Consider the following 15,019-nt stretch of genomic DNA (forward strand, 5'->3'; position numbering starts at 1 on the left):
AGTGCAGCCCAAACCCCTTCCCCCTTCCTCTCCTCCTCCCCCTCCCCCACATGTTGGGAAGAACCTGGCACAGCCCTGTCTCCAGCCCACAGCTGGCACCTACCCCAGCTTCACTCCTTCCCTCACCACAGGGGTGTTGATCTGCCTCCCCCCGCCCACCACAACAGACTTACCAGCTGGAGGCAGCTGTGTCCAGCATGGTGAGGACTGCTGCCTGTTTAGTTTATGACTGAATCTCTGAAGCGGTGCCAACTCTTCAGATCTGATTTGGCCAGATCAAATCGGGACAGTGATTCGAATCTCTGAATCGAATCACTGTCCCTCCAAATTGGCCAAATCCAAAGTGTATACTTGCTGCTTCACACAGGCCTACTTCTAAGGTACAGATCATAGGACACACACATAGAGAGGAGCCCATCAAATGTTTTCCAGAGCAGGAGATGGAGAAATGCTGGAAAGACGAGATACAGGTTGTTCAATAATCTCTCCCACCTTTTTAAGTATTTGTTAATTACTAGCCTAATGAGCTACCCTAGTCAATCAGATCAGTAGTTGGAAAATAAATAAATAAATAAAACTGGTCTCTAAAATTGTTTGAATGTTCCCATTTTGAAAGGAGAGTGCAATTACACCACAGCCTTCAAAATTGCTCCCTGGATGCAGCAGAAATGCGTTGGATGCTACAAAAAAGACAAAATATGAGAGCTTAAAACAAATGCTTTTCCATGCCCACGAATGCTAGTGACTTGGAAGCTTTCCTGTGATATGGAAACTGTGTCTTAGGATTCACTATATAAAACACAGTTGTTTAATTTTTTTTGGAAAATACGATAAATTCCACATTTCAAGCACAACAGTTTGTTCCCTATTTTAAATAAAAAAGGGAATTTAAAAAAACAGAATGAATAGTGGAGTGTAAACTTGACAGTTCTGTCCCATTGCCTGTCATATTATAGGGGGTTAGGTAGAGAGACAGAGAGTCAAACTCAGTCAAGGACTTTTAAAAAGAATAACTACAATTTGAGCTCCATACTTTCCCTTTTACAGCAGCAATAACAGCCAATCTATTCATACCTCAAATGGGGCAGACAGGTGAGCTGTCATACAGCAGTTCTTGTAATGCTGATATGCCCTCCATGTATTCAGCCCAGTTTTCTTCCTTTCCTTTGTGAATCCTGCTACAAGTCCAAACACAGTTCTCATTTTCCCTTCTGTTCATGCTGTCATCCTCCTCCTGGGTTTACATTTATTTTGTTTCCTCTCTAACTTCTCTTTTCATTTCACTGCTGACCGCTAGCAACTGAGGTCAGGCTCACTTTGAATAGCATCTCATGTAGCTCCTGCCTATCATTTTTTAAAGGCCATCCTTCTTTCCCCTCCAGGTCTCCTCACTTCCAAGAGGCCAAACAAACTTGAGGATCCTCACCACCTTAGCCTCATCTGGACCAGAAATCCTTTGCATTCCCAGGACAGGACTTGCTTCCTTAATTTTGCACATACCATGAATTTGCTCCTTTCAGCAATCTTAGTTGGTTGCGGCCAAACAGTTTGTGGGCAGCCGAACTGGAAGGAGATGTGGAGGGAAATGGCAGAATGGCCTAGCAGCCAGGGTGAGGCATGGCTGTGCCACATTATCGAAGGTGCAGGTGGTCAGCAGAGGAGGAGACTGTCCCCACACTGCATCAAAACTATGACAGGACCCCATTTACTAACTCAGGACTGTAACAGTTTCAAGATCCCTTATACAGGGGAAAGGGGTCTCTTTCTGATAAACACTGGTATATTTAGCCAGCTGGTCTACTGCCCCAGCCTCCCCTTTGTTCATTTTTAGCATACAAATGACTGCAAAAATATGATTACACAATATGCACTGTGTATACACAGAGTCCTTCCTGTCCATTTTATTCCAGCGCTAAAGTGCACGTATTCTCTGCTAAGGGAGGTGCGGCTGTGCAAGCATGTTTTATGAAGTGATGACAAAGGTTTCTACTGGGTTTGGACTGCTTTAACTAGGAACATACAGGCACCTTCTCATGTTTGCTCCAGGAGAACTGCCTAAAATAAAGATCTCTTTTGTGTAAGAACACCCACAGAGATAGCAACACACAGCTGGATGCCCACCAGGACTTACTGCACATGTGTGAAATCAGGAGCTGGGTTCAGTTTTAAAACCATGCATTTTCCAGAGGCAAAGATTTGTCCTCTTTTGCTCTGTTTTAATCCTGGGCTTTTCTTGATGCCCACCCTTGTTTTTAAAGTGTGCTACTGATAAATGAAACTGTTCCCTCTTTCTCCTTTCCTCCCCACTTGCTACAACTAGCAAAAAGCACATGCATGTGATTGAGTGAAATCACAGTGAGATGAGACTCTCAGAGGCATGGAAATAGAAATTATGGGCAGACAGTAATAGAGGCTGAATTCATGCTTAGTCATCTGACAGAATCAGAAGGATAGGAAAGCCATGGCATGACACCGAAACTTACCCCCCTTCTGAAGTAGGAAAAGCGGACAAACCCTTGAAGTCATGGCGGTAGCCAGGACCTGCCTGTCTCCCTTGGTTCCTGTGATAGCTTTCATTGTCGCAGAAGTTACCTTTGGCCACCAGTTTCTTGCTGTAAGTGCAGGCTCCAGGTTCTGTCTGAAATCCATTCACTGTTCCAAGAGCAGATCTGTTCTCTACAATTTCATGACGGTATCCATCGTATCTGTTCTCATAGGAAGCAGGAGGGTTTTTTGTCAGTTTGTATCCATGAGAAATTAGGAGGTCCTCAACACTGAACATGTTGCACTGGTTTCAATCAGAGCTGTGCCATTGGAAACCCCTCTCCAGCAGGATCCATCACTGAAAAGAGGAAACAGAAGGCTGCTCTAATGAGAAAAGACATCTTTGGTCAATCTGCAAGCTGCTGAACCTAGACTTTCATCCTTTGGTCTCAATCCTCCACCCTTATAATAAAATACATAACACTGAAGTGCATGCAGATGCTGATGAATCATGTGTTGACCTTCCCTAGATAATATATCTACATTTACTCAGCTTAAGAAACAGATGCAGTGCTGCTGCTGAGTCAGTCTATTTGACTGAAAAAAATTGGTGATCATTACAGCTTTGGATTTTGATAAGCAATCTTGAGAAATCTCTGTGCTGGAGATAAACATGATTCAGACCAGTGTTCTCTCTGAAAGTAGTTTTTACTCTGATCCTGTGGAGTTGTGCTTAATGCCAGGTCCTTCCCAAGCTGGAAGGGACGGATTACATCGCAGGACAGGACAGACTCCCTCTTGGAATATTCCAGCTAAGCACAGGACCAATGGGAACAGTAAGGCATGATACCAATGCAAAATGCTTATGTCCCTACATGAAAAGTACTACTAACATCCAGGAGTGCCTAAATTAGCCCCCTTTGTTTAGAGACTCTACACGTTGATATTTCTGGAGATTTTTTTCTTCTTTTTACCTAGGCAGCCTGTTAAAATCTGCAATCAGATTTACTACAAATCAAAGGTTGCAAATAGGCTACACCTGAACTCTGTAAAATGATTCTGTAACACTGGTCCTGGGGTACTGTTTTTGTTATTTCTCAGTGATTTCCCAGGCAAATGGGATCAGTGTGCAGTTCAGGACTTTTCTGACGAAACTTCTCTTGGCCTCGGACCATACTGGCCAAGTCTTACACGTCTCTTGGGGCAGAAGGTCTATAATAAAGATTACAGGCTACTGTTGCTAGTTACTAATGAAACTGCATCTTTTACTGATTTGATACAGCCCTGTGTTTTGTGAATAAAATCCTGGTTCTGTCCTATGTGATGATCTTTATAAAGCGTGTCTACATCGAGTTAGAGGAGGAACTCTATTCACTGTTAGCAGTAGTAAGCTCTCTGTATAGGATCATAGAAAAACAGGGCTGGAAGGGTGTTCATGAAGTCATCTAATCCAGCCCCATGCTCAAGGCATCCCTTGTCAAGTGTCTGGAGATGCCATTGTGGAGAACATGCTTAACTAGTATGTTACAACAGTGACTGTTCAGACTAGGCAGTTGTCACCCAGAAGTCTGAAGATACTAACTTCTGGAATTAGAGTCTGCTAGGAGACTACAGCAGAGTCTATAACCTCCCCCTCCCCTCACCCCAAGAATAACCACCCTACCCCCACTCTGCACTTGCAACATCATGCCACCCTTAACAGAGAAATAAAACACTTTTCCAGTATATACTTTAAGAGTGTGTTCACAGAAAGAAGGAGCCACATACCATCCATATACCATCCTCTGCTAGAAGAGTAGAACAAAAGCTCAGTATAAGCCAGAAGAGACATGCTAGACAAAATAATGGAAAAAAATAGCAAAATCCGTTTCTCGTATGTGATAGAACCTGTTTTGCTACATACTTTAATAACAGGATCTGAGGTCAGTTCAGGTCAACTTAAATGATTTCTCTATTCCTAATTGTTTCTAGAACACTAACCCCTGGGACTGTGTGAAGAATACATTAAAGGTACGAGCACAGAAAACAGAACAGCTGGCTCCTACAGCCATTCAACCTCTGAAGAGAAAAAGATCCAGCGCAACTTCCATAAACAATAGAATACCCACTGGAGAGCTCACAGGTGCTAGGAAGAAATGTGCTTTTCCTGTTATTATTGTGAGTCTTTAGGCTTGGTGTCAGCATTAACCCTTTCTCTGCCATTGCAACTAGTAGCCAGGTGGAAACCAACACTTGTCAGAGACTGACATGTAGACAGAGGAAAACAGAATAGGAGAAAAATTCAAAAGCCTTAAACCACGAGTCTTATTCTGATCCTGCTTTCACTGCTTTTAATCAGGAGTAGCTCCCACAGATTCAGTGAAGATTTACACTGGACAATACCTGGTGGTAAATGAGGCCTAACATGGGCAGAGACTGCCAGTTTTCCACTTTCCCTGAAAGTGAAAAGCTGAGGTAGGAGGAGGGATATGTGCTATAAGGAAATCTTTTGCTGGGGAAAAAAGAGGACTGGGGAGAAAGATTTTTTTTTCCATAGCAAGCACATTCTTTTGAGAGCGAAAGAGTGAGGGCAGGTGGGAGAAGAGAGTTTCTTTCAGCCTCCTAATCTTTCTCCCTCCTGCCAGCACTATCCTATCATCCCCCAACTGTGTCTCCATTCCCCACACTCCCTACCATGTCACCCCTCCCCTCATTCATAACATGATTTTATTGTTTCTGAAGTCAAGCAGAAGGCAGGATAGACACAAATCCCTCTCAACTCAGAAACACCCCATGCTTCTTTTGTCCTCCAATCTAACCTGGTTCCCCACAGAAATTTAGCTGACCTTCTGCTTCCAGCCTCCCCTCTCCATGTCTCAAGACAATTCCCTACGGTCTCAAACTTCCATAACACATGCACAGTGCTTTCCATTTCAATGCCCCCACCCCCAAAAACCCAACCCCAAACAAACCAACGTGCCTGGGAACAGACCTTTTGTTCACCTGCCACCCACTACCATGAGCTCAGGACTATCACCCCCACCCATACACACACCTCCACCCACCACCATCATCACCACTATCAGTTCAGAAGCAGCAGGAAGAGACCATGGAGTTGCAGGAAGCCTTACACAAAACTATATTCCCTGCTTTGTACCTTGCTCCTCTTTTGCCGGTGGTCTACATCCTCCAGAGAGATGGGAAATGTGGGGCAGCCAAGCGTACTGCATCCTCCAAGACCTGAGACAGCATCATTCATTTCCCCTCCCCTTCTAAGAGTCCTCCAGTGGCAGCCTGTAGTACGGACTCTGCAGTACTTTTAACCACAGTGCCTATCAGTATAACTGACAGCTGTCACATTACTGAGAAGGTGCAAGTTCTGTTAGTCCCCAGTAAAACCAGTACAAATAGAATTAGGATAGATTTGGAACAGAAGATGGTGCCCTGGGTGGGTGTGAATCTGACGCTTCAAAGACTTAAGAGCCCATTCCTTCTTTTGAGAATGGACCTTAGGTAAATCACTCAGAGTGGCTAAGTACAGACAGTCAAAATGCCTGAGGCTGAATCAGTTCAGTCTTTGCAGGTCAGTGGAAACTACGTAGACTGAACCAAGAAACGAGCAAGCAGACATTCACTTCTGATTCTGGAAGTGCATCCACATGACTGCAGTGGCTCAGGCCAGAAGGTGGGGGTGCTAGACAGGCTTCTGTCCCCTGCTTGGGGAGGGGGGGGCAGTCCCTGCCAAGGTTTTGCCCCCACCTAAGGCAGACAGCAGGGCAGGGTGGGCATGGCCATGCTCCAGCCAGTGACTCACAGGCTGAGGCTGGGAGGCCCTCTGTGGCTGCACAGGACTGCAGACTGCGTCTGCTCTTGGGGGGTAAGGGGGCAGCCCCTGCCAGGCCCCCTCCTCCTGCTCGAGTGGAGAGCAGGAGGCATGGCCATGCCCAAGTTGGAGGCTTGCAGGCTGAGGCAGGGGAGGGAGGAGGTTTAAAGCCCCTCCCTGGCCCCAGACCCCAGGCAGGGTTTGCCTAGGGGGTGGGGGGACAGCCCCTGCCAAGCTTTTGCCCTCCTGCACTACTTGTTCTAGCAGTGGGGGGCATGGCCACACCCTGGCCCAAGGCTTGCATGTTCAGGTGGGGTGGGAGCAGGATTTAAACACCCTGGCTCCCCGCCATAGCATGCCAACCCAGGCCAGGGCATGACCATGCCCCCTGCTCTCCTCTTGAATGAGGGAGAAAACCCTGGCAAGGGTTGCCCTCTCCTCCCTTGAGCGGGGGTGGGGGGGTGCAGAAACATGGCAGGGGCTACCTCCCTTCTAGGGCAAACCCTGACTCAGATCCAGAACCAGGGAGGTGGGTTTAAACTGCCCCCTTTCCCCTGCCTGCACAGGACCATAGTCGAGGTCTGCCTGGCAGGGGCAAAGCAGCTCCTGCCTGGCTTTTCCCTTGCTCCCTGTTCAAGCAGAGGGGCAGGGTGGTGGTCATGTGCCAGCTGAGGCTGGGGGGAGGGGGTTTAAACCCTGGCTGGGGTCCTCTGCAGGCAGGGGGAAAGGGGGCTTCATAGTTGGTAGGGTCGGAAGGGGCCTGAGCAGATCATCAAGTCTGACTCACTGCCATGACAAGAAAGTGGGGTCAAATAACCCTGGCAAGGTGTCTATCTAGCCTCCTTTTAAAGACCCCCAGGGTAGAAGCGAGCATCACTTCCCTTGGAAGTTGGTTCCAGCTCCTACCTGCCCTGACAGTGAAGTAGCGTCTCCTGATATTGAGCCTGAATCTACTCTCTGTCAACTTATGGCCGTTATTCCTTGTTACTCCCAGTAGTGCTCAGGGGAACAGGGACTCTCCCATTTCCTGCTGGTCTCCCTTGGCCAGTTTACAGACAGCCACCAGATCCCCTCTCAGCCTTCTCTTGTGGAGGCTGAACAGGTTCAGGTCTCGTAGGCTCTCCTCACAGGGGCCTGCCCTGCTGCCCCCGATCATGTGAGTGGCCATCCTCTGGATCCTCTCAATATTGTCCACATCCCTCCTGAAGTGCGGCGCCCAGAACTGGAGGTTGGCCTTCCTGACTGCGTCCCCACATTGGCGGCCCATGTTCATCTTGGAGTCTATAATGACTCCAAGATCCTTTTCTGCCTCTGTACTGATGAGAAGGGAGTTCCCCAGCCTGTAGGTATGGTGCTGGTTCTCTCTTCTTAGGTGCAGCGCCCTGCACTTGTCAGCGTTGAATCCCATCCTATTCTCATCCGCCCACCCCTGTAACCTGTCCAGGTCCGATTGCAGCCTATTCCTCCCTTCTAGCGTGCCCACTTCTCCCCACATCTTAGTGTCATCTGTGAATTTGAACAAGGTGCTTTTCACCCCCTTGTCCAAGTCACTGATGAAGATGTTGAACAGTGCGGGCCCAAGGACTGAGCCCTGGGGGACCCCACTGCCCACATCCCTCCAGGTCGAAAATGACCCGTCCACCCATCTGGGTTTAATTCCCTTCCCCCCTTGCCTCAGCGTGCCAGCCTGGCCAGCACCTGGCCACACACCCCAACCCGTCCATTTGAACAGGGTCCCCCGTCACACTCCCAGGGTCACATTTACCGCCCTGGTTGGGCAGCACCTGCCCCTGCCCTACTCTTTCTCTCACCATGGGGACCTGAGTCTGCCTCCCCCATGCTCCTTTCCTCCCACAGACTTACCAGCAGGAGGCTGCTCTCCAAGCTGCTGGGCTGCAATCCTGGCCATGTGCATGCTGTGGCTGCATGCATGAACGTGGCATTTATTGGTGACATTATCAGCCAAAAAAAGCTGATGGCCAATAATGTTAATTTTCCTGTTTTCAGTGCCAATCCAATATGCTACCTATCAATTGGTGCACCTCTAGTAACTTCTGTCCCTAGCCAGTATGTCTGACCTTAGGTACATCAGTCAGAGTAGGTCAACACTGCAGTCTCTCAAGCAGGCTCAACTGGCCAGTGCTGAGCTCTGAGCCGCTGCAGCTGCTAGTACCTTAGCTAGCTCAGTTCTCTCTTCATCATACAGCCACATGATTCAATTCTCGGTCTGTGGGTTTTGCATATTTTCTTGGTGTGTGTTTTCTCACATGTGGTGAGGCAACGCAAATAACAACAAAAGAAGAAATAAAACAACGGACCAGATGGAAAAAAGTGTCTATACAAACAATGATATTAAATACACCACATAAGCCAATGTGAAAAAGAGAGAGAAAGCTATCTCCTTAACTTCCTTCAATTATTTAGCTTAGTATATACTTTTAACAATAGTATCTATAAGACTTTTTGGCAAATGTGTACTTGCTAAATTGACTAGCCCCTTTCAACTCAAATAAGATAAAACTTGAGTAGATATAAAAGGGGGTATAACTGGGCAATAGCAGAAAGGTGGAGTAGATGCCCTAATAAATTACCTCTGTCCCTCGGTCAGTTATATGAAGGAATTGGTTCTCACTACTGGCAACATGCCTGAGAACTTACCTTACTACCTTCTTTACCACCATGATTCACAAGCAGGCAGGAGAGGTTGTGGCCTACCGTAAAAGCACTGATTTCTTAGGATCACATGCAGTTACACAGGGGTATTGTTGGCAACACAAACAATTCAGGCTCCAAGCTAGGAAGTGTTGGGTGACTGAAAAGCATGAGGGTAATTCCTTGGATGAATGACAGCTGACCAGAAATTAGTCCTATTTGCTAAAGCACAGACATGGTGAAACCTTCCTCCCAAGTCAGATGAGAGCACTGTAATAGCAGAGTCACGGAAACCGGCGCAATTTTGCTTGAACAAAGCTGTAAATGCAATTGGGGCATTAGTGCCTAAGGTCCATTAAGGGACCAGCAAATGTTCAAAACTCAGGTTCAATATTGGGGCACCCCTTGCCCCAACATCCTTCTACACATAAAACAAAACAAAAACCAAATGGGTTAGCATGAGTGGCAAAACTTTTCCTGCTTCTTTCTCAAATCTATCAGACAGGGCCAGACAGCCAATGTGCAGATTTTCTAATTTGAGGTAAGAACAACAATACTGGCAAACAGTTTGTTTTCCCAGAGTTCATTTGTTTTGTTTGCCAATGACATCATCGTTCTCTGATCGGTTTTGCTTCCTGAGGATGCTGCTATCTTGCCAGTGTTTCCGACTTGTCAAAGTCAGCCAGTCCAACTCTGTGATACAGTGGAAAAAAGGGCCAAACCTTCTTTGACTACCTCAAAATTTCACCAGTCAAAGAAACAAACACACAACAAAAAAAGCCTGTGTGAGCGCACACATGCGCAAGCAGGATTGAAAATCTCCGGTGCTCAGACACAAAGGGACCCCCGTGGAAGGGGATGCAACTAAAATGCCTTGTGGAAGTAGGAGGGATGGGTCCCCCAAACGCACTGATCTCACGGTCTCCTTCTGCCAGGTCCACTTACCCCTGGACATCCTGGATCTTGATCATGCTGCTCTGACAGTGGCTGTGCCTAGAGCTACTATTCACAAAGATGAGGATCATGATCCTCAGTACTAAGTTCTGTAGATTAGGGAGTCAGCAACATATAGCCCATGGTTTGGATCTTACCTACAGAGTTGGAAGGCTTTATCCAAGACCCATGCCCATGCCAGAGCTGGGCAGCAAAGAGTTGGGCCTGCCCCACTTCTCCCCACCTCGCCTTACTCCCTTGACTGCAGCATGGGTGTAGTTGCCAGCCAGTGGGCAGCAAGCAGTAGATTTGGGAAGGACTAGACAGCACAGTAGTCGATAGGGCAGGACCGCAGATCAGGCAGGAAGCACAAGGCAGGAAGCAGAAAGCAGAATAGCAGATTGGACAAAGGAAGGGGATCAGAGTTGTTACCACACTTAATATTAGACTTTTGGTAGTGGCGCTGAATTCATAAAAGCTTGAAGAAGAATAGTTAATTCTTTCAAGAGAGCATTTATTGAACACAGCGATTTGCAACTTCAAGCACAGAAGAAAGAACAATGGAAAAACTGCCTAAGCTAAGACACAGCGACAGCATAGACAACTTAGTCTAACTTAAAATGCAAATAATAAAGGAAAACAACAACAGTAAGCCTTGCATAACTCTTCGGTAATCCCGAGGGCAGAGTGTCTCCCTACAGTCAGGTATTTAGAAAGTCCTTCTGGGGGAATCCGCAGGTCCTTTTAGGTGGCAGAGTGGAGATCCCACAGGCTTCATCTCTGCCAGGGTTTTTACAGGTGAACCTGCACCCCCTTCTCCCCTTTGGGTGCTTGACCACAGTATGTATTTTATGTACCTCAGGTATAGCATGCCCCTCTCGTACAGTCAGTGTCTTTGTCTCTTCTCAGATATTCTAGTCTGTCACCTCTCACAGGTTCTGCTTTGAAATGTAAATGTAGTTCTCTACTTTTTTGGGTCGCGTCAGCCCAAGCAGTTTAAGATCCTCTGCTGCTCCCTGAGGTCCGTCTCCAGCAGACACATGTGATGACTGTGCCAGGTCTTTGCCAAGAATGACACTAGAGGACGGTGTGGGGCTAACATTTGGCATACCTGACAAAGAGGTTGGCCCACACTGCTCTACAGTAGCCTACACTGCTTTCTTCTATTGGACTCTGAAGGTCTTCAAGGCCATCTACGCTGGATCCTCTTGTTTCAACTGCCACCCTCCAGACCACCCTTGTGAGGCCTTCTGTGGGGCTGGGAGAAAGGTGGGAGGACATGCTGCTAGTTCCCTGCTCCAGCTCCCATCTCCAGGTAGTATCTGCAGGTCTCCAGTTCTAGACATGCGGTGGAGCACGTTCCTGTTCAAATACAATCTTTGTATATTCTTCACTGCATATCCCTCCTGCCTACCGCCGCGTATCAGCATGTAACATTTCATAAACATTATTCTATACAACATTACACACCAAAAAATTTGTTAAAGGAAATTGCAAAATAAAATAAAGCACTTGAATGTTAAGGAATGCTGCAGTCCCCTTGTGCATATGCCTTATGATATACATTTTGATTACACGATCACATATGTAATCCCACAGGACTCCTACCTCATTCAATCTGCAGGATGGACAAGGATCACTTAATAAATAGCTAGATATTTTTTCTCCTTGGTTTTTACTGGGTGGTCCTAAGCCTTATTTAATACAGACGATTACCAACCTGCTATGAAGCCAGAATTCTTAATTCCCTCATGAACTTTTTGATAGCACTATTGCTACACTATCAGAGTGCTTCACCATCATTTGCTTATGTCCACATACATCTGCAAGATGAGAATGTGGTACTATTCCCATTTGATAAAAGGACAGCTGAGCAACACTGACAGATGAAGGCCAGACATTTCTACCAATCTGAGGTGCCAAATTTGAGATGCTCAGGGACTGATTTTTTTTAGAGTACATAGCATTAAATAGCACCTTGTGTATTCAGTGCAAAGTTCCCAGCAACTTCAGATGCAGATATGAATCCTCAGTATTTTTGCAGACCAGACTTCATGGGACTCAAATCAGGTACCAAGAAAATGCAGACCAAAAGTTAGCAAAATATTTGGTTTCAGTGATTTGCCTCTGCATCCAACCTCCTTGCCCAGACAGTTCCCGTTTCCATCTTCCAGGCCTTAACACATTTTAGTCCCCAGTCTCATTCTCTACAGGCATGTTGTTTTAATTCAGCTTCCCATTTACCTCTTCTCTGATTTGTTGTCTTAATCTGTGCTATCCTTGTTTTGCTGTGTACGTTTTTGGTCAGTCAATCCCAGTCTTTGCCTCCTCATTACCACTGTTTGGCAGATCTACGTTCCTCCTCCCTATCCATGTACACTCTACACTGGTTATTAGCATTCTAATGCACTCAGTCCCAGTTTCCCTTTTTTATTTCCACGAAGTCCTGATTTTACCTGTGTCTGCCTACTTTACCCTTACCATTACTCTGTTCCACTCTCCCCTGGCTCCCACCCTCCTCAACCAATTGTTCTACACTTCTCCCAATTCTAGTCTCATTGATCAAAACTTCCCTTCCTCAGTACCCATGCACATTTTGATCACAAACTGGAGCCGAGAAGAAATGGAGCATGCTGAGTCAGAAAGTCAGATTGGTATATGTCCAGTCTGGTCAACATCAAAAGCTATGATACCAGAAGATGTTCAGTGAGGAAAGAACCTTTAGAAAACTAAGTGGTTAAAATTTAAAAAAAGTCTTTACTTATGGTGTGCAAACTGGGATTTTTCAAAGTTCTATAGCTTGACTAAGTTTGGGTGTTTTTTTCATGGGGATAGCAAAAGACACCTTCTCTCTCATCAGCAATATCTTCTTCTTGACAAATTCCAAGCTGCAGCTCAAAAACATGATGGCATTGAAAGTGTCTCATTGAAATGGGTATAAGGATTTTTCTAACATAGACAAAAGTAATTGTGTCCTAATTTTGTTCTCCAAAATTAATGTTTTTAGATGAAGGTTTCAAAAGAAACCTGAGGCAGATGCTCAGCATAGGAAAAATCTCAGCCAAAATGGTTTGGCTTCTCTTAAAAAGGGCTGCTTAACCTCCTCTATTTTCCACTCCCTTTCTTATATGTTCCAGTAAGTGCACTGAAAACAAACATTTCAAATTAATATTTTTTAAACAGTAAAATCAAATTAGACCAAAGCTCTTCACAGCAGGGATTGTTCTCTTGCCTGTGTTTGTACAATGCTTAGCAAGTTGGCACTCCAAACCCTGATCAGTGCTGCTAGGTAGCACAGGAATACAATGGAAGTCAACATAGTGCAGTAACAGGGATTACAGAAAGCATTCAAATTTGAAAAAAACATAATCCAAATGTTTGAACAGTCTTCACAAAAACGTTAATTATGACCAATTACAACAATGAGGTCAGCGTACAGGTCAGAATAAGGGAATAGCAGGTTAAGGAATATTAAGTTTAATATATCCAAGTCAGCAGGGTCTAATGAAATTTACTGTTGAATACTTAAAGGTACTTGCCAAATCAATCTTTGAATGATTAGAAATGAACTTCAGGAATTCATGGTGGATGGGTGAAATGCACAGGACTGGCAAAGGGCCAACACTGATCTTTAAAAGGGGGGGGGGGGGAAGAGAACCCTGGGAAATCCAAAAGCAGTTGGTCTAATTTTGACACTACAGAGATACTGGAAAAAATCTGTATGCATATGTGAGATGCTAAAGATATGATGAATCTTGACTTTAGTAAGGTTATTGAAAGTCTCACATGTTATTTTCATAGCAAATTAGGAAAGCGTGGATTTCAAACTAGGGTACACATACCCCTGGGGGATATACAGCACTTTGCCAAGGGTCACATGCCTAGACGTTAGTAATGGCAATGGAATTTCTGATTGGTCAATGTGACAAAGGCACCTTCTAGGCCTGATACTATGGCTCTGCCTTTGTCTCTGGGCAAACTGTCCACCTTGCTCTCCTGCCACGCCTTGTTGGTAAATGATTTAATGTCACATAGGTGGGAGGCTGATCTTTGTGCACCCAAATGACCACAGGCAATCAGTACATGCTCCTACCATCCTTATGCGTAACCCATGCTTCGCTGATGTCATGCTGTAAACATAAACAGCTCCGGCTTACAGCCAGGTCAAACATAGCCCCTTGTAAGACCACTCACATACCACCCTACTTGGGCCTTTCTCTTACTGCTCCCCCTCACAAGGGTCTCTCACACTCCGTCCCCCTCTCACAAGGGCCTCTTCCATACCGCCTATCCAGGCCACATTCCCACTGCCCTACTCGGGAGAGATCCTCAGGCTTGCCCACTCATACTTCAGACAGCCCTGGCTCAGCCTTTTGGGTCTCTCCCATGACCCTCATCTGGGTGGTGACTGCTGATTCCTCTGCTTACTCTCTTCAGTCAGCCCTCACCCAGCCTTTTGGGTCCACTTTGACCCTCATCTGGGCAGTGACCACTGATTTACCCCACTCTGGGCTCTCTCAACCCTAGCCCCTCACCAAGCCATTCCCTACTCCTGCCCCCTTGGGCAAACACACCACCCCTCCCACTAGGGCCCAGGGTCAAACACACCCTCAGGACTCTCTCAGCTTAACTGGCCCCACTACTCCATCCTGCCACTTTCAGGGTCCAGGATCTTGCACCCCTACAGGCTCAGGTGCTTCACAAAGCATGCTTGCCCCACTGTAGCTCTCCAGATAACCCACCCAATGGTGGAGGTAAGGGTTTAGGCACCCTGACCCACCTTACACCGGGGAGGTTCTCGGTCCTGGTATTTACGTGGTCCTGCCCCACCACAGGCAGGACCTCTAGGTCCCCCTGTCCTGGCAGGGTGCAGTTTTAGGTCATGCCCAGGACTAATGTGGTCTCCTCCTTCCCTGTAGCCTCATCCTTACCTCTGAGATATTCCTGGATCTGGAGGTCCATCAGGCAATGTCACTAAGAAGCAGCTGATTTCAAAATGCTCTGCTCTTATAACAGAGCTCTCCCAAAATGGCCACTCTCACCTGGCAGCTCCCTGCTCCAGCCCTTAAAGTGACAGACACCCTAAAGGGTGTTCTGTCACACTCAATGTGACAATGCACAGTAAGTACTGGCATTATCATGCACTGA

At 46.4% G+C, this 15,019-nt stretch overlaps 1 protein-coding gene across 2 annotated transcripts in view; it reads right to left on the minus strand.

The window, feature by feature from the left end:
- The window catches only part of KIAA1462 (KIAA1462 ortholog), a 91,228-nt gene that overhangs the window by 14,748 nt on the left and 61,461 nt on the right, over positions 1–15,019 (minus strand). For both annotated transcript variants that reach the window (XM_019531320.1, XM_019531328.1), the window contains exon 2: positions 2,484–2,842. In XM_019531320.1, the coding sequence (XP_019386865.1) occupies positions 2,484–2,782 (299 nt within the window). In that variant the 5' untranslated portion in view covers positions 2,783–2,842. The remainder of the gene's footprint in view (positions 1–2,483; positions 2,843–15,019) is intronic.

This window comes from Crocodylus porosus, unplaced genomic scaffold (genome assembly GCF_001723895.1).
Source record: "Crocodylus porosus isolate Cpor-Errol unplaced genomic scaffold, CroPor_comp1, whole genome shotgun sequence".
Taxonomy (NCBI): domain Eukaryota; kingdom Metazoa; phylum Chordata; order Crocodylia; family Crocodylidae; genus Crocodylus; species Crocodylus porosus.